The sequence below is a fragment of the Diorhabda sublineata genome, chromosome 6 (assembly GCF_026230105.1).
Source record: "Diorhabda sublineata isolate icDioSubl1.1 chromosome 6, icDioSubl1.1, whole genome shotgun sequence".
NCBI lineage: Eukaryota > Metazoa > Arthropoda > Insecta > Coleoptera > Chrysomelidae > Diorhabda > Diorhabda sublineata.
In genome coordinates, this window is record NC_079479.1 from 11954303 (window position 1) to 11976689 (window position 22387).

At 31.2% G+C, this 22387-nt stretch overlaps 2 protein-coding genes and 1 pseudogene across 7 annotated transcripts; 2 read left to right on the plus strand and 1 right to left on the minus strand.

Annotated features, from left to right (window-relative positions):
- The first annotated feature begins 86 nt into the window (after positions 1-86).
- On the plus strand, positions 87-13685 carry LOC130444878 (ribonuclease Z, mitochondrial). 3 transcript variants are annotated; one of them, XM_056780219.1, is made up of 13 exons: positions 87-456; positions 511-697; positions 816-1040; positions 1437-1569; positions 2963-3235; positions 3998-4142; positions 5681-5861; positions 5940-6106; positions 8758-8964; positions 9111-9423; positions 10785-10968; positions 11369-11592; positions 13452-13685. In XM_056780219.1, exons 1-13 carry the CDS (start codon positions 194-196, stop codon positions 13617-13619), a joined length of 2670 nt encoding a protein of 889 aa, XP_056636197.1. In that variant the 5' UTR covers positions 87-193; the 3' UTR covers positions 13620-13685. The 3 variants fall into 3 exon arrangements, with proteins under 3 accessions (XP_056636197.1, XP_056636196.1, XP_056636198.1); XM_056780218.1 differs by having other exon boundaries at positions 91-456; positions 1437-1635; XM_056780220.1 differs by lacking the exons at positions 10785-10968; positions 11369-11592; positions 13452-13685 and adding an exon at positions 9498-10755 and having other exon boundaries at positions 108-456; positions 1437-1635.
- On the minus strand, positions 11903-21830 carry LOC130444879 (vacuolar protein sorting-associated protein 28 homolog). 4 transcript variants are annotated; one of them, XM_056780223.1, is made up of 7 exons: positions 21204-21830; positions 20974-21102; positions 20393-20923; positions 17250-17428; positions 17135-17195; positions 16889-17084; positions 11903-15355 (listed from the first exon to the last, which is right to left on the minus strand). In XM_056780223.1, exons 4-7 carry the CDS (start codon positions 17263-17265, stop codon positions 14984-14986), a joined length of 645 nt encoding a protein of 214 aa, XP_056636201.1. In that variant the 5' UTR covers positions 17266-17428; positions 20393-20923; positions 20974-21102; positions 21204-21830; the 3' UTR covers positions 11903-14983. The 4 variants fall into 4 exon arrangements, with proteins under 4 accessions (XP_056636201.1, XP_056636199.1, XP_056636202.1 ...); XM_056780221.1 differs by having other exon boundaries at positions 20393-21102; positions 21204-21653; XM_056780224.1 differs by lacking the exons at positions 20393-20923; positions 20974-21102.
- LOC130445253 (uncharacterized) lies at positions 18378-19122 on the plus strand (annotated as a pseudogene).
- Positions 21831-22387: the final 557 nt, after the last annotated feature.

The following is a 22387-nucleotide window of genomic DNA, read 5'->3' on the forward strand; positions in this document are numbered from 1 at the left end:
AATAATCATGTAAATTTCAGCTATCTATTTTTAGAGTTTTTGGTGTTGTCCACAAAACATATCTGTTCTGTGATGTTGGCTGAACTGCTTATCATTTAAATGTCATTATTATCATGAAACATGCACTGTATTTGAAAATAGAAAATTTCAGTTCTCGTCCATTTAATACGTTTAATTAAATAAAATTTTCCTCATGTTCTATATCTTTAAACGTTTACATTTTATACAGATATCATACTCAATTGCTAGATACTCACAAAATTCTCATTCAAAACTTCTCAGTCTACTAAAAGATATGCCAAAAGATCCGACCCATATTCTAACAGTACAGAAACAGCGCAAAAAAATTAAAGAAAAGTTATCCAGATATGTTCCAGGTAAAGTTACTTTACAGGTTCTTGGTACCGGTGCAAGAGGTGCTCCTAGAGCTTTATATGTATTCTCAGACCAAAGTAGGTAAGTTGCTATCGTCTTTGTTGTACGACACGTGTGTAGAGTTTATATTCTCAGATACCTTTTTAATTGTGGAGAAGGCACTCAAAGACTAGCACATGAACATAAAATGAAATTGGCAAAACTAGAACACATCTTTATTACTCAACCAGTTTGGCAAAATATAGGAGGTTTACCTGGCTTAGCTTTAACAATACAAGATGTTGGAGTACCTGATATAACCCTACATGGGCCTCCTGGATTGGTAAGGACTATAATTTTTATGTAATAGAAATCGGAAGAGCAAATTATAATTATTTGCAGAATATTATCTTATTCAGTAATTTCAAATTATTGACTAATAATGTTACTTTATTATTTAGGATGAAATATTTTATGCTACAAAAAGATTTGTAGTGTTAAGAGATTTGAAAATTCACATGGCTGAATGTACAGATGAAAATATTTTTGAGGATAATGTAATGATGGTAAAATATGTTCCTCTTACAAGGAATGCTGAGGGTTTGGATAATCATTTACTTGAATCTTCTGAAGAAGAACCTGAAGTAGTATTGAAAAATACAGGAATTGAAGCAGTGGTAGATCAGGTAAAACAGACATTATTACATATTTCAGCATTATTTATATAGAGTAGGAAACAAATTAGCTAATAATGCCAATGTTACATTGATTTATGTATATTGATAGATTTACACCTGTCTGGTTAGATTAAAACTATTATGTTCCTCTATTTATTTACAATACTTCCATCCCATCCCGTTATTTTTGCAATTTTTAGTAAGTGGAGTCAAGTTTCGTGCTATAATTGAGTAAAGGTTACTAACTCTATCAGTCATTTAATCCTGTAGTCTTATTCACCTAGACAAAGTTGCTATATATAAACCTCTATGAAAATTTTCAATTTCATTCTATCTTTGGGTCATAGGTAAATTTAGTCCTGATATGACGTTCATGTTTAGCTATTATTTTCATTTTTATTTCAGATGGATGCCTCTACTTCTACAAGAAGGGAACGTAGTCGGGGGAAAAGGAGGCATTCTAAAAGCTCGAGAAATAATTCAAGGTCAAATTCTCTCGATACTTTTGAAGACAATATAGATTATTATGCTCATGAACGTAAGAAAAACCGAAAACCTAAAAATTGTTCCAGAAACCATTCCCGATCCCGTTCTTTGAGCAGTGGTAAATTACATCCCATCTAAGGTCTTTGTGTTTGCAAAACTTTGTCAATTCTATTGTCTTTATCCTACTGCTTAGTTTCATATTATTTCAGTCTGTATGTTATCAAACATACATAGCAATGTATTTCTCTAAAGCATATTATTATGGTCCTTTATTGACTATTGTTCTGACAATGTTTTTACTGTATCTATACTTGCGTGCTTAGAAATTATAAAATATACTTTTTTTAAATTATTTACCAATCTACTCATAACTTAGAACTTATACTACAGGATGGGGTAATTGGGAGAAAAAATATCACACCTGCCCAAAAATATTCTGAACAAGTCTTATAAAAAAGCAGACCTTCTCCAATTTTCAATTACTAGTACTCTCATCAACTAACTCACCCAACATATAATGGACAATAATCCGATGAGATTCATAGTTTTCCAGGTAACATATTGATGCAATTTTTCTATCTTTTTATTCTGCTGAAACCACTCCAAATGGTATTCAAAGTTGTAGATTCAGTGTTGTTTTTAGTTTATTGCTAAAACAGCACTTTGAAAACAGGTTTTACACAGACAAATTTTGATGCAAAATAAATAAGTTGGAATTTTGGGAACCATTGGTGATATATAGACTTTTTACTTCATGCAAACACACACTGTCGATCGAGACCAAAGAGAAAACCTAGTTTGCCTTGGTTATTGAAATGTGTTTGAGCCAATGTAATTGTTCATGTTGATTTAGTCATAAACAGTGTGCTCCTTATGCAAAATAATGCTTACGTGTTTCTTGGATACATCTAAAGTGATTGATCAGTACATATTCCATCATCAATTTTTGTAGAATCACTCAACAAACCGGTCAATAATTGTTAATTTTTTAGGTGCATAATTAGAAAATACTGTGAGATTATCAAAATTTTTACCTTTTGAAAGTTAGTTAAAACATTAATTCTGTGTTTGTAGTTCTATCTGTCTCTCAGACTGGAATCTTATCAGCTGTTCAGTTTTTCAGATTAATATTTGGCATATTACAAAATACCAAAGGAAACATTTGATTATTCATCCACCTATTTCTAAAAAAACCTACTGCAACTCTAATATTTAGTTAGTTTTATTTTGATTATAAAATATAATTAGGACATGCAGTATCTATAGCAGATTATGAAAAACAAAATGTTAAAAAACTACAAGACTACTCTTTGATATTAGTTAACACTATTACAGACTACAGGAAGTTACAAAATTGAACTATTTTTCATTATAAATTCACTTGAATAACAGAATATTCAATATAAATTTGTTTTCTTCTAATAAAATGAAATCTTCAATTTTAGATAGTGGCCTACGTGTACCTCCAATTCAAAACTCAAAGGATTCTAGAGAAGTACTTGAGAAAACGAAAGAAATGGGGGTTTCCATGGCCTATGTTTGTAAATTGCAACCCAGACCAGGGGCACTAAATCTCGACAAATGTGTACAAATGGGGATCACACCAGGTCCTATTTTGGGTAAATTAAAAGCCGGAGAAGATGTAGTCTTATCTAATGGTAATATTGTAAGATCCCAAGATGTTTGTGAACCTGATGATCCAGGATTAATTTTTATTGGTGAGCTTATTTATAAACATTATTCATTTGAAAAAGATCCACCCTTACTGAGTTAAAAATAAGGGGGACGAATTTATTTCTTTTGTTCATGTTTTGAGGGGTTTAATTCTCAATGCTATTGTCAAACTACTCATACATCCACAATGGACACTATGTCCAATTATTAAACCATCTGCTAATACCATGTCCTTTTGAAAGTTCCCCTAATTATTGTAGGAAAAACAATTATTAAATAAGGTGAAAAAATTTTGAGGTTTGGGAATAAGTGAAACGAAGATTGTCATTTTTTGTTAAAACTAAAAGAACAAAAGTTTTTCATCTTGGGCATCTTCTCTGTGTAGAGGATAGCAGTAGAGACTAATACTAAACTAATAAGCAAGTAAAAAGAATCGAGTGTTCGAGAAGAAAATAATTTATGAGAGAGTAAGATTAACAAAAGTGATGGTGAAATAGAAGGAATTTCGAAAGTTGGAAATATAGTTAATAATAAATTATTATGAGCACGTATTGAAAAGAAAAAAGGGTGTTATAAAAATACTGGAAAATTTAGAAAAAGATAAAAATCTCAGAATGAACAAAGTAGGCTAAAAATTTACAATTAATAGAAAGAACTGATTATAAGTAACAAAAATTCAAAGAGACTATGAGAAATTGGAATTATAAGAAGTGTGTCTGTTTATTATATTAGTTTTTAAAATATTGAGGGTGTATCAATTTCCATACATTATAAAAAATATCAATTTTTATCATTTTTGTTTTCAGTGGTTGATTGCTCTACTATTGATTATTTAGAATCTTTAAATAATAATGAAACTATAAAAAAACATCAAAAATATTCGGATGATGAAAACGAAATAGCAAATTTGATAGTTCATTTTAGTCCAAAAGAAGTTGTTGAAGATTCCAGGTAATTTCTTTTCAGTCTTATTAATTATATTTAATATCAATTTTTAAGAGTTTTTTATTTAAAATGTATTGTTTTAAGAATTAATTTTCATCTTTAGTTTCATATAACAACATACATTTTATTTGAGCAAAATGTGGTTGCGTCCTATGTTTAAACCTCATCTCCCTGTTGGGATCCAATTTATTGGGAAATAAAATCCTTAAATTAGGAATCAGCTCATCTTAGAGCTACTTGCTAGAGTAACAGGATTCTTCAATCAACAGTAGATGAACTCCAGCAAACCAAAAATTTATTTTATCGATCCCATATGTGATTAATATCAAAATTTGGAAATGATGCATGGAAAATTTCTTATTTTTGGTTTTCAACATTCTAAAATTTAAAACAAATGCATTCAGTTCAAATTTGTCAAAAAACTATCTAGCAGTTTCGATAACGTATCAATTTGTAATTTCTGCTTATCATGTAGAACGGAAAGTGTATAAGTTACAAAATGATAGGAATAGTTTCAGCTGTTGATTAGAATATTTCCTGCAACAAGGCGGAGTGCATTTTGAAGATTTGTTCTATTGAAGTAGTTTCAGTAAACCTATTTTTTTTTGGTAAGAAATGCTTGTAGAAAAACAAAGCAATTAATGTTTGTAATAGCAAGAGAAAAGACTTTTAAATAAAAAAATACCAAACTATCCTCCCATTGGGGTTACTGCAAAGATTATATACAAACCTTTTTGCATTACATTCCATAAATGGTAAAAAAGTGTTTAAATAATTTCACTACAAATTTTTATTTATTAAGTTAAAGATTTTGTTTTGGTTAAACTCCCAATACCTTACAAAAGATTATAATACATCAAAAGAAATGAAGGGTTGCTCTACAATGACTTATTAACAACTTAATACTAGTGATTAAGTAAATTTGCATAACCTTGAGAAGCCAGGAATTGAAACACTAATATATAATTTTATGTAGCCTATGAAATCTATATAAAAATTGTGCTTTAAGGAAATTACTGTGTCAATAATAAGTTGCACTTTCCCACTCTGATGATCTGCCTGCAACCTTTCTTTGTTTAATTTCCCTGCTTGTAAGTTTAATTATTGGCATTGTTAGTATTTTTTTGTGCATAGGAATCTGGTTTCCTATTCAGATTAAGTTAAACCCCAATTACTTTTTTACAATAGAGTTGCAAGTAAAAATTCCCAACTGCATACACTTTTTAGTGGTACCTAAATATTATTTTGTTTAATAATTGACCTTCTGGGTTAGCAGTTGAAAGTGAAAGTTGCTTCTTAGTTCTCTTCGAATAGTAGCTACTAAAAACTAGTAATGCTTCTAGATCTAAGAGGGTTAAACTGATTTTAAGTGTACCCCCAGCACTATAATAAGTGCCAGGTGGCAAGTACTTTGTTGTCAATTTTGGCCATCAGTAAAGGGACCGTGATAGTTAAAATAGAATATTTTTATTTGGCCTGTAACTGGCAACAAACTTTGATTTTCTTATTTTTTCACAATTTGTACTTTGTTTTTTCTTTTCAAGGTATCAGGAATGGATGGATAATTTTCCAGCAAGTACTACACATTTAATGTTAAATGAATGTAATGATTGTATGGGCAGTGAAGCTGTACATAGAATTCAATATAAGTTAAATTTATTATCTGATAATATTTTTCCACTATTAGGTGACAAGGGTACTACAGTTTTAAAGAAAAGTAATGAAGTGAGTGTTTATATAGAAATAAAAATTCTGGTAATTCCATTATATGCCTTTTGATGTTGATTTACGTCTTTTTTTTAGAGTGGAAGTGATTGTAAAAAGCAAAAAATGGGTGATGTGCTGGAAGATTTACAAAATAATTTGAACACAACAAAATTGTCAGAAAACACAAAACCAATTACTCCCTTGTTTATTTGTCCAGACACCTTTTGTGCTTATCATCTGAGACCCAAGAAAGGTTTAGATAGGTAAGTTAAATTTGCAATTGTAAAAAGATAATAATAAATCAAATTTACTTATGTTAGCTTAAGATAAAGTTTCCAAAAATTAACTACCAAGGAAATAATTTGACAGAATAAATTATCAGTAAATAATCAAAATCCTTTAAACCAAAGTAATAGAAGAAAAAATAATAAATATATCTAACATATAAAAATTCAGTGTCCGTGTCTATAAAAACAAGTAAACTGATATTCATGAAAGTTGGCATATATATGTAATTTGGTCCAACTTAAATGATAGGATAGTTATTATTTAAATTAATGGTCTCAATAATTGATAATAAACTGATTATCAACGTTGATTGTTGTTATTAATCGTAGTTTCCATAAGTCTGGAACAGATGGCACCTTAAGCGAATTTCTTTACAGAGAACTGTCAAATTTTGTCCTTTGCACTTCATAGATGGCGCCACACTTTAATGTGATATATTTTCTTAGACTACACACTAGACACGTCTTATTTTGCCTAAACCATTTAACGTCTCTTCTTTCAAATCATTCTTCATTTTGTCTTCGAATATTTTTTTTTACTTCTAACTTACAGTTATTCGGAGAACAGCGAAATTCATTCACATAAAAAATTCAATTACTATTTTTAGTAAAATGCCACCCAAAAAATCCAACCTTAATGCCCGTAGCAAGAAGACTCGATATGTACGTGTTGAAAGAGCTCATGAATCAGTCGACCAGAGAGCAGAAAGAAATGCAGCTCAAGGAATTCGCCCAGCTGATAAGAAGAAGAAAATGCATTAAGAAACAGGGTGGCACGTCAACAGAACATAGATTTATATAGAGGACAAAACCGAGAAAATCATCGAACCAACCGCGCAGTAACACGTGGATCATTTGTTTGTCTTGCATTTAATTATGAACCAGACATCAATTACTCGGCTGATTCCAAAGTTACTATTGGTGCGATGAACAAACTGCATATATATATATATATATATATATATGAAAACATGAAAATTTATTTCTTGCTTCCAAATGACGTCGTTTGGAGCATCCAAAGTTTGTGATTTGTCATCTGATGGTCGTAATTTCAATATTCAAAATTGAAGGCCAGGTATATCAAGAGATCTATTTTATGGGCAATTGTGAAGAACGTGTAACAACTCGATGTCAGTATAACTTCATTGAACAAGCAAAAGAGAGAGCAATTGTATTGTCATTAGAATTATTTCAAATCACTCTGCCACAGCAACGCGTGGCCGGGTCTGTTAGTAGCTATATATACATATAGATATGACTATTCAATATTTAGAAAATAGAATAAATTATCAAATATATATAAAATTGCTCAAACACGCCCAAAATGAAAAACACAAAAATATTAGCTCAATATACAAATGACCAATAATTAACAATCAAAGAAATGATTTATATAAAACAGAATAAATCGTCATCTAAAAATAAACAAGATATGAAAGAATTTAATCTAATGTATTATAATTTAATTAATTGACTATAGCTTGTATATTATCAAATTTCTAAAGTAATTAAGATTCTTAATGTTACTTCTTCTTCTTTGAGTGTCTAACGAAGGTTGGCAATAAACCCTGCAAGGTCATTTCTGTCTCTGACCCTTTTTATCAGCGTCTGAGAGTCTAAACTGGTCCACTTGCGAATATTCTTCAGCCATTAAGCCTGTCGTCTGCCACTCATTAGGACTTTCACTTTTTAATGTACCTTTGAGTCAAATATTTTCTTGGTAATATATTATTAGGTATAAAATCATATTAAAAATTGATTGTTTCAAAAATAAGAAGAAAATCGAAGCTATGAACTTACCTCTAAGCCAAGAAATTATTTAAATAATCATATAAACTTATTTGCATGATTATTTTCAAAGTTTTGATGAATATCATGTCAATTAGTCAGTAGTTAAGTTATTTGGGTGTTTGAGATTTTAACTGCCGGTTTCATATTACATTTAAAGAAAGCTATAAATAAATTTAAAGCTCCCATTAGATCAAATTGCGCATTTCATAATTGCCATGTAGCCTAACTTTTTTATTGCAAGAAAATTTGTTGTTCTTCTTTCCCAAAATTGAAAATTGTGCATCAATCGTGTTAAATCTTTAATATTTACAATTAAAAATAATTGGAATGAAAAATTGAATTAAAGAATTAAATTTGAAAATACAAAAGACAATAACATGCCACCAAAGATCAAGCCCAAATAAATGTTGCCGATAAAATAAAACAATTTTTAACATACTCTTCTACGTTTAGTTTTGTTCCTTTTTCTAAAGACACATATTGAGTATTATCAACCTCTTTTCAAAATTTTAACAGATCCTTTACTCGAGAGACCTCTAAAAATCGGCTAGGGGACTAAAACTACTTTAAAAGGCCCTATAATCTAAAAGAACCTTTAAAAAGTGTCAGTTAGGATGGGATTATAAAACTGGCCGTAAGTCAATAGAATAATTGGAAGTTGATTGAATATTAATTAGAAAATTGTATTAAGATAGACAACGAAAGTTTGTTTGGTAACGTGTTTTAATAAAAATTTCCTTCCTTGCGAATTGAGCCTTCCAACATGTAATAGTTGAAATCTTGAATTTGTTTATTTACATATTCTATTTTCATGAAATATATTGTTTTATTTGTAGGACCATGGAATTGAAACTTGATCCCGTGGAATATATAGAAGAAACATTTAATGTAGCGGACTTCAAAAACACCCTAAGCATATTAAAACAAACTTTAAAGTCGAAGAAAATAACTAACGAAGAATTTCCGAAAATGTTGTTTCTTGGAACAGGATCTTGTATACCGAATAAAACAAGAAACACTAGTGGTATTCTATTATCTTTGAAGTATGTAATTTTCATATAAATTAAAAAACTTTTTATAAAAAACAATTTCAAAACAATCCAATAAAATATATTTATTTTTGAAACATTCCATGTGAAGAGTATCTATATTATTTTTCCGAAGGTTGTTCAGTCAATTTTTCTTCTAGTGAAGATCAAAACATTCTCTTAGATTGTGGTGAAGGAACATATGGTCAAATTATTCGATTCTTCGGACCAGAAGCAGCTTTAAAAGTCTTAGCCAATATAGATGCTATATATATCTCACATTTACATGCTGATCATCACATAGGACTGATCGGTGTTCTTCAAGGAAGAAAACAAGCTATAGAAGAACTGAAATTAGAAAAAGATCCATGTTTTTTGTTTGCACCCAAGCAGATTATGGCCTGGCTCTATTTTTATGATAAATATTTTGAGAATATCAGATCAGAGTTTGAACTCATAGCTAATGGAGACTTGGTAAGTTCGAGAAAAGAAACTAACTAACAATTTATAAATATTTTTCTAATCTAAGTATTTTTCCATTTATACAGAGATGTATGCATGTCTGTGAAAAGGGAGCTATATACACTGCGACCCAAAAGATCTGTTGTGTCCTCTTTTCTTGCTGCAGTATGGGAATCCTCAGCCGATATATTAATCCAACTTCTTTGATAAACTTCAAAATGTGACATGGCTCTGGCTGCCAGAGATATTCGACATTTATTTCATACACAAAAGAGCAAATAAATATATTTGCTGCTAATATGTAGGTATACGTGTACAATTCATTGCAACCCAAAGAAATTATTATGTCCCCATTTCATGCTATGGATGTTAGGACGCGGAGAGCTTACAACTGATGTATAATCCTACGCTTTCAAAAAGTTCAGGATGTGGGATGGCTCCAGCTATGGAAGATATTCATTCTCTATTTTATAAAGGCGTAATGCTTTGGAGCTCCATAGTCTCTCACACTAAAACTAACCTAAAAAAAGTTTACCTTTAGTCTCTGAAAACAATAAATTAGTTATGGAAACACGCGCCAGTATAATTGTGAGTGTTGGTGTAATGTTTTCAGTATGAATATCACCAACGATTCCAAAATTTCTAACTTATTTGTAGATTATTCTTGTCTATTATTATGTAGCTATAACCAGAAAAGATTTCCAGTGTGTCCCGGGATCCATTGGAGAATAACTTACTCTTCTTACCAAGCTTATTCCAGGCATTCCCAAACCAGTTTGAATTTTATGACATCGGAGTTAGAGCTGTGATGTAGTTATCGACAGCATCTTGAGTGAAAACTATGTGAGGCTGATTGATTTAAATGACCGGGAAGTGTGGTCTCTTTCTTTCCTAGTATAAACATTGGCCCTTCTCCAGAGCTCTAGTATATATCCTAGCTCTAGGCTGTTTCGACTTAGGCGGATCCAGAGTAGCAGGATAGATAGAATAGGATAGAAAGACTGAGAAGCCATCTACTCCTTGCGACTTGAATGATTGGAAGGTTTTAATAGCTTATTTTACTCGTTCACTGCTGCACATGTACTTAGTCTTTACTTCAATTTCTCTCGTAGCTCTTATATGTTTCTCCAATCTGTTTTCTGAGGCCGTATTGGCGTTTCTTGAAAAATGAGTTTTAAACTCATGCTCTGTCCCCTTCACACTCCATTAAGCTACCATCTGACTATCTCATTACCATCGTTGTATTGACTTTATACCTCGCCAAGACCTCATGAAGTCTTGTAACCAGAGAGTCAATATCGCCACAGAATTTTCTGCTATACATGAACGAAAACCATTATTCAATTACCATTTAACATTTCTGTCCATTGCAGGATTTAAACAATCCACTTTATAAAGAACAAAGTAGAATCTTAAGAAGATTGAATTTACAAGATATAAAAACATGTCTTGTTCGACATTGTCCCAATGCTTTTGGTGTATCTGTGACAAGTAAAAATGGTGTAAAATTGACATATTCTGGAGATACAATGCCGTCTGAGAATCTTGTCAAATTGGGTAAGATCTTCTTAATGTATTGTTATAATTATTGTTTCCACGAGTTTGATAAATTTTATACTTGAAAATAACCCTTTATATCCTGTCCTATTATGGCTAAAAAAGTTATTAACAAATATTACAACTCAGAATAATGAAAACAGTACAAAGAACAAGTTTTGTAATTTGTTTAAACTATAACCAACAGAACCTATAGTAGAATGTCTCTTGTAACAAGAGGTTGAAAATTGCAATTGAAATTGATCGACATGAAATAGATTGTAAAGAAATAATTCTGAATTATCACAAGGTCACACTCTCCACCTGCTCCTATACATGATCACACTATTAATACTGCCATTAAAAGAGGAAGTTCATATTTAATTCCATAAGTAATTTAAGTACAATATTTTACTTACAGGAGAAGATAGTGATATTTTAATTCATGAGGCAACTATGGAAGATGAATTAGCACAGGAAGCGATTATAAAAATGCATTCAACTACATCGCAAGCAATAGAAATAGGTAATAGAATGAATGCCAAAAATATCATTCTTACACATTTCAGTCAAAGATACGCTAAATTACCTAGGTTCAACGATAAGTTTGGCGATAATGTTGGTATAGCTTTTGACAATATGAAGGTAAGTTGAATAATTCACAAATTATCTCAGCTAAATATATATTATTTATCTAATTCCTGTGTTATCTCCCGAATTATATATTAAAACTTCGAATGTGGATTTTTAAAAACAAAAATTACAATTACAATATATGTTTTTAAGCAACGTTAGAACAAAGAATGAATTTTAAAAGAAATACAGTTTTTCTTATCTTCTGTGTTTCCGCGAAGTCATCACATTTCTTATATGCTGTCAGCTGTTACTTCATATGTAACTCCCGATATTTAGAAGATTATATACAAGTATTCTGTGATATTCTGATAAATTTCCAAATCTTATCTTTTTATTTCTAATTTTATTAACACATTTGATGATACCTACTTCAGATTTTAAGCATCAGAAGTGCTTTGTTCTAACTTTCATTTTTTTATTTGTAACCTTACTTCCCTGGCTGGTACCTAAATGGGATAAACAATTAATACTAAATTAGACGCCACCAGGTTTTTAACGAACTAAGTTAAAAGTGAAGAAAAAAGGTGGTAAAGCTGGAAATACCCTATTAAACAATAAAAACTAAATAATCCCCAGATACGATTCTCCAAATTAATATTTGTTGCTGAAAACAATAAGAAAAAGTTGCAAAAAGCAAATATTTACTAAAAAGTAATTCTCAAGAAAGAACAACGTTGTGAATTAAAGAAAAACTCCGATTTATATAATATATTGAAGATAAGAACTGGGAAATGTCTTTGGAAACTTGCAGCCCTCAGCTTAGTTCCAAATTGTTGACAATGTTAGTTGGATACAGCTAACTCCAATCTGGTAGCTGTAGAACTACTTACTAAAATTTACGTTGATTTTAAACTTATAATTATATTAATTATACATTGTAGAATGTACATAGAGAACGTTTTAGAATCGATACAGAGGTTTTATTGATTTTTTCGAATAGAGTGCGACATCGACAAAAAATTAATTTCTTCAAAAAATTGGATTTTATGATTAAAACAGAAGTGACTATTTAACCACAATAAGCGAACAAAGAAATATTCGAAATATTTGAAGAAAAGCGAATGGCATGTTACATATTATTATATAAAATGAATTAAAATAAAAATATATACAATTTATACTATAAAACAGTTAGGTTCAATTACAGAAGGCTTTAAAATTAAGATCTTAAAAACCTCCTCAAAGCTGGAATAAATTGTAAAAAAACTATAAAACACTTTCCACCTTTTATCCAACAACGACGATAATTCCTTCGACTACATATAAAAGTTAGTTTGTTCCGAATCGTACTTTTTACAAATATTTATATTTGTTCCAAATGATTTAGGTCTATGTTACTATTGGTTCCGATTTGATATTAGAACAATGAATTTATCAATTATCTGCCTATCTCTATTATTATTATAATTTTGATTTTATTCTACAGCTACACTACTATCACAGTTGTTTAATTTATCAAACTATGAATTGATTAAGTTGATTCCAGTTTAGGATCTTTGGGGGTGTTTTATCAAGTAGATATAGTTACAATTGGCTGTTACATTCTTAAGGTTTATTATGCCCCTTATTCAAGAAAGTCGAAGCAATCTTAGTTGTTTACCCTGCTTAATGCCTTATGTAATTGCGAATATATATTTTAGCACTCTCTCACATTATGAAATATGCTATCCATTTTCTCGAGTCGCTTTAATTTTGCTATAAGCTCTATGGACATGGAGGAATGTTACTTGAGCCTAACTTCCCAGTTATTCTCAAAATATTTTTATCAAAAAATAGTAGATTCGGTTTTTCTTGTGCAAATTTTTTATTTGTACTGGCAAAAATATTATTGGTTCGAAATATGTATATATTGAATTAAATATTTTTAGGTCTCATTATCAGATTTATCTCTTTTACCGGAATTAATCCCCGCCTTAAAATTAATGTTTGCAGAACATTGTGAAGAACTGGAAACTAAAGCTGTGAAAAGACAAATGCGGATAGAAAGAGAAAAGCAAACAAATGATAGTTTAAAACGAAAAGAAATTGAGACATAATCAAAATAATTTCATATTAAAAATCATTGTAAATAAATTTTTGCATTAAATGGACTATTCTTGAAATTTGTTGCATACATTAAAGTCTGCCAATAAATCACCTACACATAAATTTAAATTCCTGTAAAAGTAAAAATCCTATCCTTACCTATGATATTCCTTCTAAAACTTTTCTGAATTAAACAGACCACATAGTTCAACTTAAAGCTGTTCTCAAAATAGTGTAACAATACAATTTTATTATCTTCATAACACTTTAAGAGCAAAGTTTGATTGATTCCCTACTACGCTAATTGAATTACTGAATGATATGAAAAAGCTTTAACTTCGATTATATTTGATAATTGGAAAAGGAAAAGTTGGATCTTTCACCCTTCATCCAGGAAGTCAAAATACTCTGATGTACTTTCATAAAAGCTACGTCCTCAAAAAAACAGTGTAAAAACTTAAATCTCTGGTACGGGAGATCAAGATAGTACCATTATTTTAGCAAGTTAAAATATGTTCAGATTCTTCAAATATGAAGGTAAATCGATTTCCCTGTCATCTAATTCACAATATTCATGATATAAGGTATCACGGATGATCCGCAATTTTTTGGTGCTTGAGGAGAAAGAAATTACAAACGTCACAGCAGTCACACATGTGAGTTCAAACATGGGCAAACTTGCCCAGTAACATTGAATTTTAGTGCCGAGGTGCATGATTAAGCCATTTCAGAGGTCCTTCAGGTGGTTTTATTTGGGACGTGACAGGCATATCACAAGTCGCAATGGTTAATGACTAATGATAATTTGTTCCCAATTGTCAATGAAATATCAAAAAACCTTTCTGGTCAACCATGTGCCAATCTTTCAGATCATCCCAGACTAGCCGAGTCACCTGAAGAAGTCTTTGTACAAAAAATATAAAAATCAACAAATATGACATATTGTTGACAATTTGAGAAGAATGAAAACATTATTGCCAAAGTTGGGTTGATTGAATCGTCATCGACTTGTTCCAGTAGGATAACAATTTCCCAAAATCAGACAATTATAAAACTATAAGAATAACACCAGATGGTGGATGGTAACAAGCTGAACTTTGAAGAACTCTTTCTGATTACTAATCTCCAAATACTTCATTAGGATGATTAAGACCACCGTTTCAATTTAAAGCTATAAAAATATTACTATTACACAAAAAATTATACCCAATGATATTACTTAATTTTTAATTGAACCTATTACTAATCTAACAATATTTTAAATTATTTAAATGGGCAACTAGGATATACTATACAAACATTTTAGTAAATATATAGATTATTAATTTTATAAAATGTTCCTTACAAATATTACTATAAAATGCATATAAAATCATTAGGCTGAATTGTGAAGAACTTTATTAAATGATGCATAAGCACTTTCAAGATCACAAAGAAATTGCCTAATTTGAGATTCTGAAAGTTCGTCTGAGGCCTGCATCTCATTTAGAGTATTCAACCATTCTGCAACTTTTTGTTTTCCGTCAAAATCAGATGGCAAAATGCTAAGTCTATTCATGGTATCCACCAAATCTCTAACATCGGGATGTAAATTATCCATGGAACGAATATCCAATCTCAGTTTGTCCATTATTGTGATGAATAATGAGACAATATCAGCAATACACCTACTTGTATTACCTTTGTCATCTTTTATTGTAATTGGTCTATCCTCTTTAATACGTTCTAAAGCTGCAGGACAGTCAAGCTGCAAATAATATATTAATAATTACAAAACATTATTTATTATGAGATACAATATGCCCAAACATCACTACTAATATTCATAATCAAATATAAGTTTTGTTGAAGGACCTTGATAAATATTAACAATAAACACCACAAAACTCCAAAGAAATAGAAAAGATACCAGATATGATAAAGAAATATGATGAATTCATATAATTTTAAAGAATCTCCCTCAAAGTACTGCCCTTGGCTAATAATGCATTTATCCCAAAGATGATTCCATGTCTGGAGGAATTTTTTTAATCCTTGTTATTGTATTGTTCTCTTCGGCCCTGTAGTAGCACAACATCTGAAATACTCTTTGTTGGTGAGCCTTGGAAGAATTAGTGGAATTTCCAAAACACAAAGCAACAAAGATTGCAACCATAATTTGATGTGAAGGAATATTATAAGAAGTTTTGAGGTATTCTTGTTACGCATCACCAAATATCTTGCTAATGCTGCATAAAACACTTTGATCCTACTTTAATATAAATTAGTTAAGCTCTCCACTAATAAATTCTATGAATTACTAATTGTGACATAACCTCTTGCTGTTTTGCCTTTTTTTATTGTTTAGACCAACACTCAAAATGCTTGTAATTCATACCACTTTCAATTATAATGCTCTGGACTAAATTGAACGGGAATGACAGTAGTTGCAAACATGCTGATCATGAGTGCTTAGTGGAATGCACCAAAAATAGTATATGTATAAGAGTTCTAGTCCAATCTGCAAAGGAACGAACAAGAATTTGAGCCAACTAAATTATTTGACTCCTGGTGATCTTGTCCCTGTCTAATTCATGATCCCCTGTAATCCTAAATACCTATACATGTAGGTATAATTTTAAATGTGTTATGACATCAAAGTGCCAGATTGCAGATGATCTGTAACCAACTTGAGTAATGTTTATTGGATTAACACAGTTCAACTGTATATGGTTTTTGATATACATATCTACCTACTTCGTGTATTATATGGTAAATAGGAGATTCAAGTAAGGCTGATATATTAATGATGCATTTACATTTTAAATGGAGAACTATTTGCCTCCAAAAAACAACCAAAAATATTTGCACATCCTGGAACAAATTTCCTCGGGAATAAAGTAAACTCCTCAATAAAATATAATTTTTAATAGGAATATAATATTGAAATTCGAAGTGGTATCTTATTATTGATAATTGTTAGGGTGTTTTAAAGCATTTGGTTATGTGACATTAAACCTAAATTTTTATCCATTACTAATTAGTAGGTAAACCTGAGTTTAACTTTATATTTCTATTCATACTTTTTATTTAAAATGTTTGCAACATCATAAAGCAAGAAAATTCGATGTTATTCACTCAATTACGACAAAATACAAAATTTTCCGCCAAATAAAATAATATAGTTTATCAAGTACAAATAGCTGATATTCTGAACAAAATGTTTCATTAAACAGGTTTGGTTCTACTGGTTTGATAATGGCATCAATTCATATACAAATTTAAACGTTTATCCACTTACCCTGTATTTCTTAACGAAGGCATCAGGAGTTGGAAATTCATCACTTTTCACTTGGCGAAAAGCTGCCTTATATTGAACTAATAATTTACTACAGGCACCCGTATATTCTTTGGCGACCACACAATCTCTAATATAAGCTTTTTCCAAGTGTTGTAAAGTATTTATCACGGCATAGAGATCTGCTAAATTGTCATACCTAAAAAATTTATTATCAGCTTAGAAATAATATCAAAACTGGGAACTTACTTTTCCCTTTCTCTGGCGTTATGGTACAGTTTTACTTCTTCGTAAAGTTCAGGACGATTTTCTAAAATTTAATACATGTAATTATGTCGTTTAAATAATAGTTCATTCAACGTACCTTGATTAGCAGACATTTTTCATTTAATTTATAAATCAAGTTGAAAAAACAACTTGAACCTCCCTTTCAACTGACATATGTCGTATGAGTCATTATATGGTTTTCTATGATCCGGCTAAACCGATCATGATCTGAATATTCGAAAAGTAATCCAGATCCCATTCACTATCGTTCGGAAACTGAAAGAAGTAATCAGGTTTATACCATGTGATAGGATCCTTTCCACTATACACAATTCTTTTTGCAAATGATCTCATTTATATATAATTGAGCTAATTGTTATCATAGCACCTGTTTTCATTTTTTTATGGTGGGTCAAATGGAATGCAGGGGAATGGAATGACAGATTGATAAATCATTCAGCTCATTAAGCAATCTAATGAATTGTCAAAATCAGCTGAAGCCTATTTTAAAACGGCCGCGGTGGAGTAAGCAAGTGTTTTTGCGATAAGTATTATTTGGGAAGTTATTATTCCCAGTTTTATTGCGAAGTGGCTTCTTCTGCTAGGTACTTAACAAAATACTAAATGAACATTCGGAAATGTAACTTTTTTTACTATGCAGTGCTGTGCTTAGTGTAGTAAGCGATAAATACATATAGTATAAAAAGCAAGTGTATTATAAACTTGTTGAAAATGAGCAGGATTCTAGCTAAAGGAGTTAATTCCACCTAAAGATTTAAGTTTTTCCTTGTACTTTTCGGCTGTCACCTGAGTTATCACTTACCATCCTTAAAAAGTACTCACTCATGTTTGATAAATACTTAATATTGAGAATTGCTTGAAAGCTTACTGCAAAAATACTTATATACCGCTATATTAATTTCACTGAAACAGATCTAAAAAGTATCTATGAAATTCTCTTAAGACCATAATACAAAATGATACATAACAACCGAATTACCGGAAAAACTCAAGATAAGTAATACCCTACGGTCGTCATTTTGACGTATCAACATATTCTTGAATTGCCTAATTGTATTCTAACCTAAATTTCACTTATCAATACAAAAGTGAAATAAAAATATATTCTAACCACTAGGCACTAACCAAAAAACAAGTAAATCTAAGCTCAAATTTTTCAGTCAAATGAGCTAAATTGAGTTATTTTCGTAAAACAAAGGTTGGTACTGAATCGGTAAGGGGGGAGGTAAATATCTCAAATCACCTGATTTGAGTAAAATTAAATCGGACGTATTTTTAAATGAGCTACAATCAAATGAATTCAAATTATCTGAGATTCCATGCAAAAGGAAATAAACAGATTATTGCATCGCATTCAGCACAGCCTACAACCTACAATTTTGGTAATAATAAATATATACTGTATTTTTTTTATAACGGAGGAAGTATACAACCAATGAGTCAACTTTTACTGACCCTACGATCTTATGCAACATGTAATTTATTGATTTCAGTAGATTTTGTAGAAGTATCTAAAGCTTCCGCATGTCGAATTATTAAACGAGTTTCACTAGCAATTTCTTCTCCACTGCTAGAGTAACATCTATATGCCTCGCAATTAACAAGAAATAGTTCTAGAGATAAGTTTTACCATATTTCTAGATTTCAAAGAGTGATTGGTACTATGGACTACACTTTAATAAAAATACATTCGCTTGGTGGAAATGATGAAGAAATCTTTCGATTACGGAATATCTAAAATAATCTAGAATATGCAAACAGTTTCTGATACAAATTTAAAGATTAGGATCTTAGTTGTTAGATTGCCTGGCTCTTGTCATAACCAGACCATTTTCAAAAATTCTACATTAAAAAAACAGTTTGTAGCTGGTAGATATGATCGCTACGTTTTATTAGGAGATTGTGGTTATAGAGTGGAACCATACCTCATAACTCAAAACCGCAGATAACCTATTAACCCAATTAGATCTCGTAATACTGTCGAACGGCAGAATGGAAGAGTAGATATGCCAATTAAAGTTCTAGAATTCGGTTGCATATAATTACTGCAACGGCAGTATTGCAATAGCAATGCATAAACAAATTTTGAGAAAATATAAAAAAATAAAAGATATTCAACTCCCATGATTTTCATTTTCAAAATTCTCGACGTTTCGGCTCCCACTTTGGAGCCATTATCAAGAGAAAGGTGGGGGTAGGGTGGTTATTCGTTCATTGGTAAAAAGTGATCTGATTCCGTGGTCTCAATTTGCCTATTTCACGCAACGAATCACCCCTTTTTCCTGGTTGATTCCAAGGCCTCAATCTTCCTACTCCTTGGAATTTCACCGAGGAAATGAAAAGCTGGAACAAAAAAATATAAAATGATTAAAATAGAGAATAATGTGCTTACCATTAAGAACACTGTTGACATTAATAAACTCTCTGTTGATCTTGAGCTAACTGGGGATCTAGTCGCCTGTATCCTGTAATTATAGGGGACCTATTAGCGGATTTTGGAGTTTTGGCGCGTGTGGAGATCGGTTTCTCGGGGGGCTTTAGAGAAAATCTTATTGTTGGTTGGAGTGGTGTTAACAAGTTGCCAGCAATCAGTTTGGACGTTTTTCCATTTTGATAGCTTCTCAAACAACCTGGACTTGAAGGAGCGGAGTGGGGCGATATTTTTGGTTATATTGAAATCGATTGTGAGTCCGGTATAGAAACGATGTTGGGCAAAGATGAAGGAAATATCGGAATTGGTGACAGACAACAAGTGTTCCTTGGCTCTGACGGAAATACGTCGATTTGTCTGGCCAAAATGAGAACGCGGGTAATCTGAGCAGGGGATTTTCATACGCTCCATGGTGTTAATTGGATTTTTTGTCTTTGACGGATCTTTGAGACCACGGAATCGGATCGCTTCTTACCAATGAACGAATAACCACCCTATTCCCACGCTTCTCTTTATAATGGCTCCAAAGTGGAAGCCATTTGCTTTCTTTCTTCATCTTTTTTGTTAAAACTGCCGTGTTTTTTAGTTATTTGTTTCATAATATACCTTTTTAACTTTGTATGTACCTAGAAAAAATAGAGCCGAAAAAACGAAAACTATGGCAAAACTGATAGCGCCATCATGTTCCGCGGCAAAAAATACATCGAAATCATGTTTCATATGATATTTTAAACAAAATTTTGTCTCATAATATCACAAAATATAACGTAACAACTTCTTTTTTCTACCTTCTTTTAATTTGGCATCACTCAACTGGGGAAAGACTTCTCTAAGGTATTTGAATCAATCACTCTCTTTATCCATAGCCTTTATAAACTTTTTCATCAATCCAAGTTTAATCTAAAAGAGGGGGTAGGGCATATACAAGGGGTATAAATTTAAAGATTAGGAAAAATATAACAATTTTGCAAAGCCAAGTTTGGACAATTATTGCGTAGGATCTAAAAATTAAAAAAAAATTTAAATTATGGATTTAGAATCGTAATTCCGTCAGCTTTCCAAATATGTAAATAACTTATGGGTTTAGTAATATAATAATAAAATTTCAGGACAAAAACCAAAAATTTTCAAAAAATGTTGAACTTTGTCAATTTTTTTAAGGTCATAACATGACCTTGAAGTAATCGGAGTATTTTTCTCGAATTCCTAATTACTTAAGCTATCTGCTGTAAAAATTTCAAATTCCTAAATCAAGCCGATCCTGAGATTTACGATTTTGGCACAAATGATTTCCATTTTTCCCTATGTGTACCGTCACGCTGAAAAGAACCTCTTGTTCCTTCATAATTTACTCACAAGGTATACATACAATGAAAGGAATCCGAACGTAATGTTGATTGAATAGCATCAATTTGGGGGAGAGATAGATCACTGGTGGGGCGCGCTACTTTTCAAGAAGTACTCGTTTAAATACTTAAACGAGTTGCTATTAACAGTTCTAAAAAAATACATGGAATTAAATAAAAGCGTAAGGAAATTTTTAGACGTTTTCAACACGGCAATATTGTGTACATGAATAATGTAAAAAAAATCCTATACCTTTCGGATTCCTCGTATCCAAACTTCGTCAATTAACTCTTCAAAGTCGGTTTTACTTGAAGTAGACTTTGGTTAGGTTTGGTTAAAGTTGTCTTTAAGCACGTAATTAACCTCTCCATATTTCCTATTTGTTATATATACATAATCCCATATCTAAAGTCACTAATAGTAATTTTCGAGTTCTAAGATACCTGACTAATTACTATAGTTAAAAATCGTAACAATGAATTCGTCAAATCATGAAACACAACTTACAAAAGATTTAGCAGGATCCTACGGATTTCCATCAAAAACCAATTAATGCAATAATTCTATGGCTTTTTATTCAACCAACAGATGCTAAGCAATTGAGAGTTTTTAATGCCACACTCCTAAAGTGTATCATAATTACCTAAACCTAGCACACTGATCTTTCAACAATTATTTTTACAGACCTGTTGTAACAACCATATAATAAGTAATTTAAATTGATAGCAGAGTGTCTTAACTAGATTCTAGAGGCAATTGAAAAAATAATTAGAAAGCAATCAAATACAGGCGTATATCCCTATTATGGTTTTTTGCTTTATATCCCGTAAAGATCTAAATAACACGCCGCACGATACATATAAACCACGGTATACCTATGCGCAGGTACGCGCTATCTCTCTCGCACAATGTGACGTCAAGTTGGAATCAAAATAAGCACTCACGATAATTACGTTCACGACCACGATCTGCGTTGCTTCAATTTTGAAAATTCCGCTAAATCTTTCAACGCTTACCTCGACCCACCTCATGACAAGAGTCGTCATGAACGATACTTATGACGTCATGAGTGACGTTCTCGCCGCGACCACAATGATCTTGGTCGCTATGTGAAACGCCCAACAGAGTATTTCAGGCGCCGGGAACGCTTAATGAAATGCAGCAAATGTATGCTGTATACCTGTTACAAAGTTTTATTTTGATTACAAAAATAATATTAGATGCAGACATGTTTATATATATGGTTATTTAATTTAGCAGTTAAATTCCACATTCTTGTTGTTGTTGTTGTTGTGAACAAAGAATATAATTTCCTGCCTGTTCCGTGAATAAGAGACTCTTTAAAATATTATTAGAAAAATTATGGATTCATTCAATATTATTGGCTGAAAAACCTCATAACGTGCGCGCGTGAAACCTTTTGTAGGGTTTAAACC

Bases quoted from the DNA above. Each gene is read 5' to 3' on its own strand.
- LOC130444879 (XM_056780224.1), bottom strand. The intron at 17,085-17,134 runs GTAAGTTCCCAG...TAAATTTTTTAG, and splicing joins AACGCCAGAGAAAGGGAAAA to GTATGACAATTTAGCAGATC. The intron at 15,356-16,888 runs GTAAGTGGATAA...TATTATTTGCAG, and splicing joins CCTTCGTTAAGAAATACAGG to CTTGACTGTCCTGCAGCTTT.
- LOC130444878 (XM_056780218.1), top strand. From the start codon at position 194: ATGTTCTATATCTTTAAACGTTTACATTTTATACAGATATCATACTCA. The intron at 1,636-2,962 runs GTAAATTACATC...CTTCAATTTTAG, and splicing joins ATCCCGTTCTTTGAGCAGTG to ATAGTGGCCTACGTGTACCT. The intron at 10,969-11,368 runs GTAAGATCTTCT...TTTTACTTACAG, and splicing joins TGAGAATCTTGTCAAATTGG to GAGAAGATAGTGATATTTTA.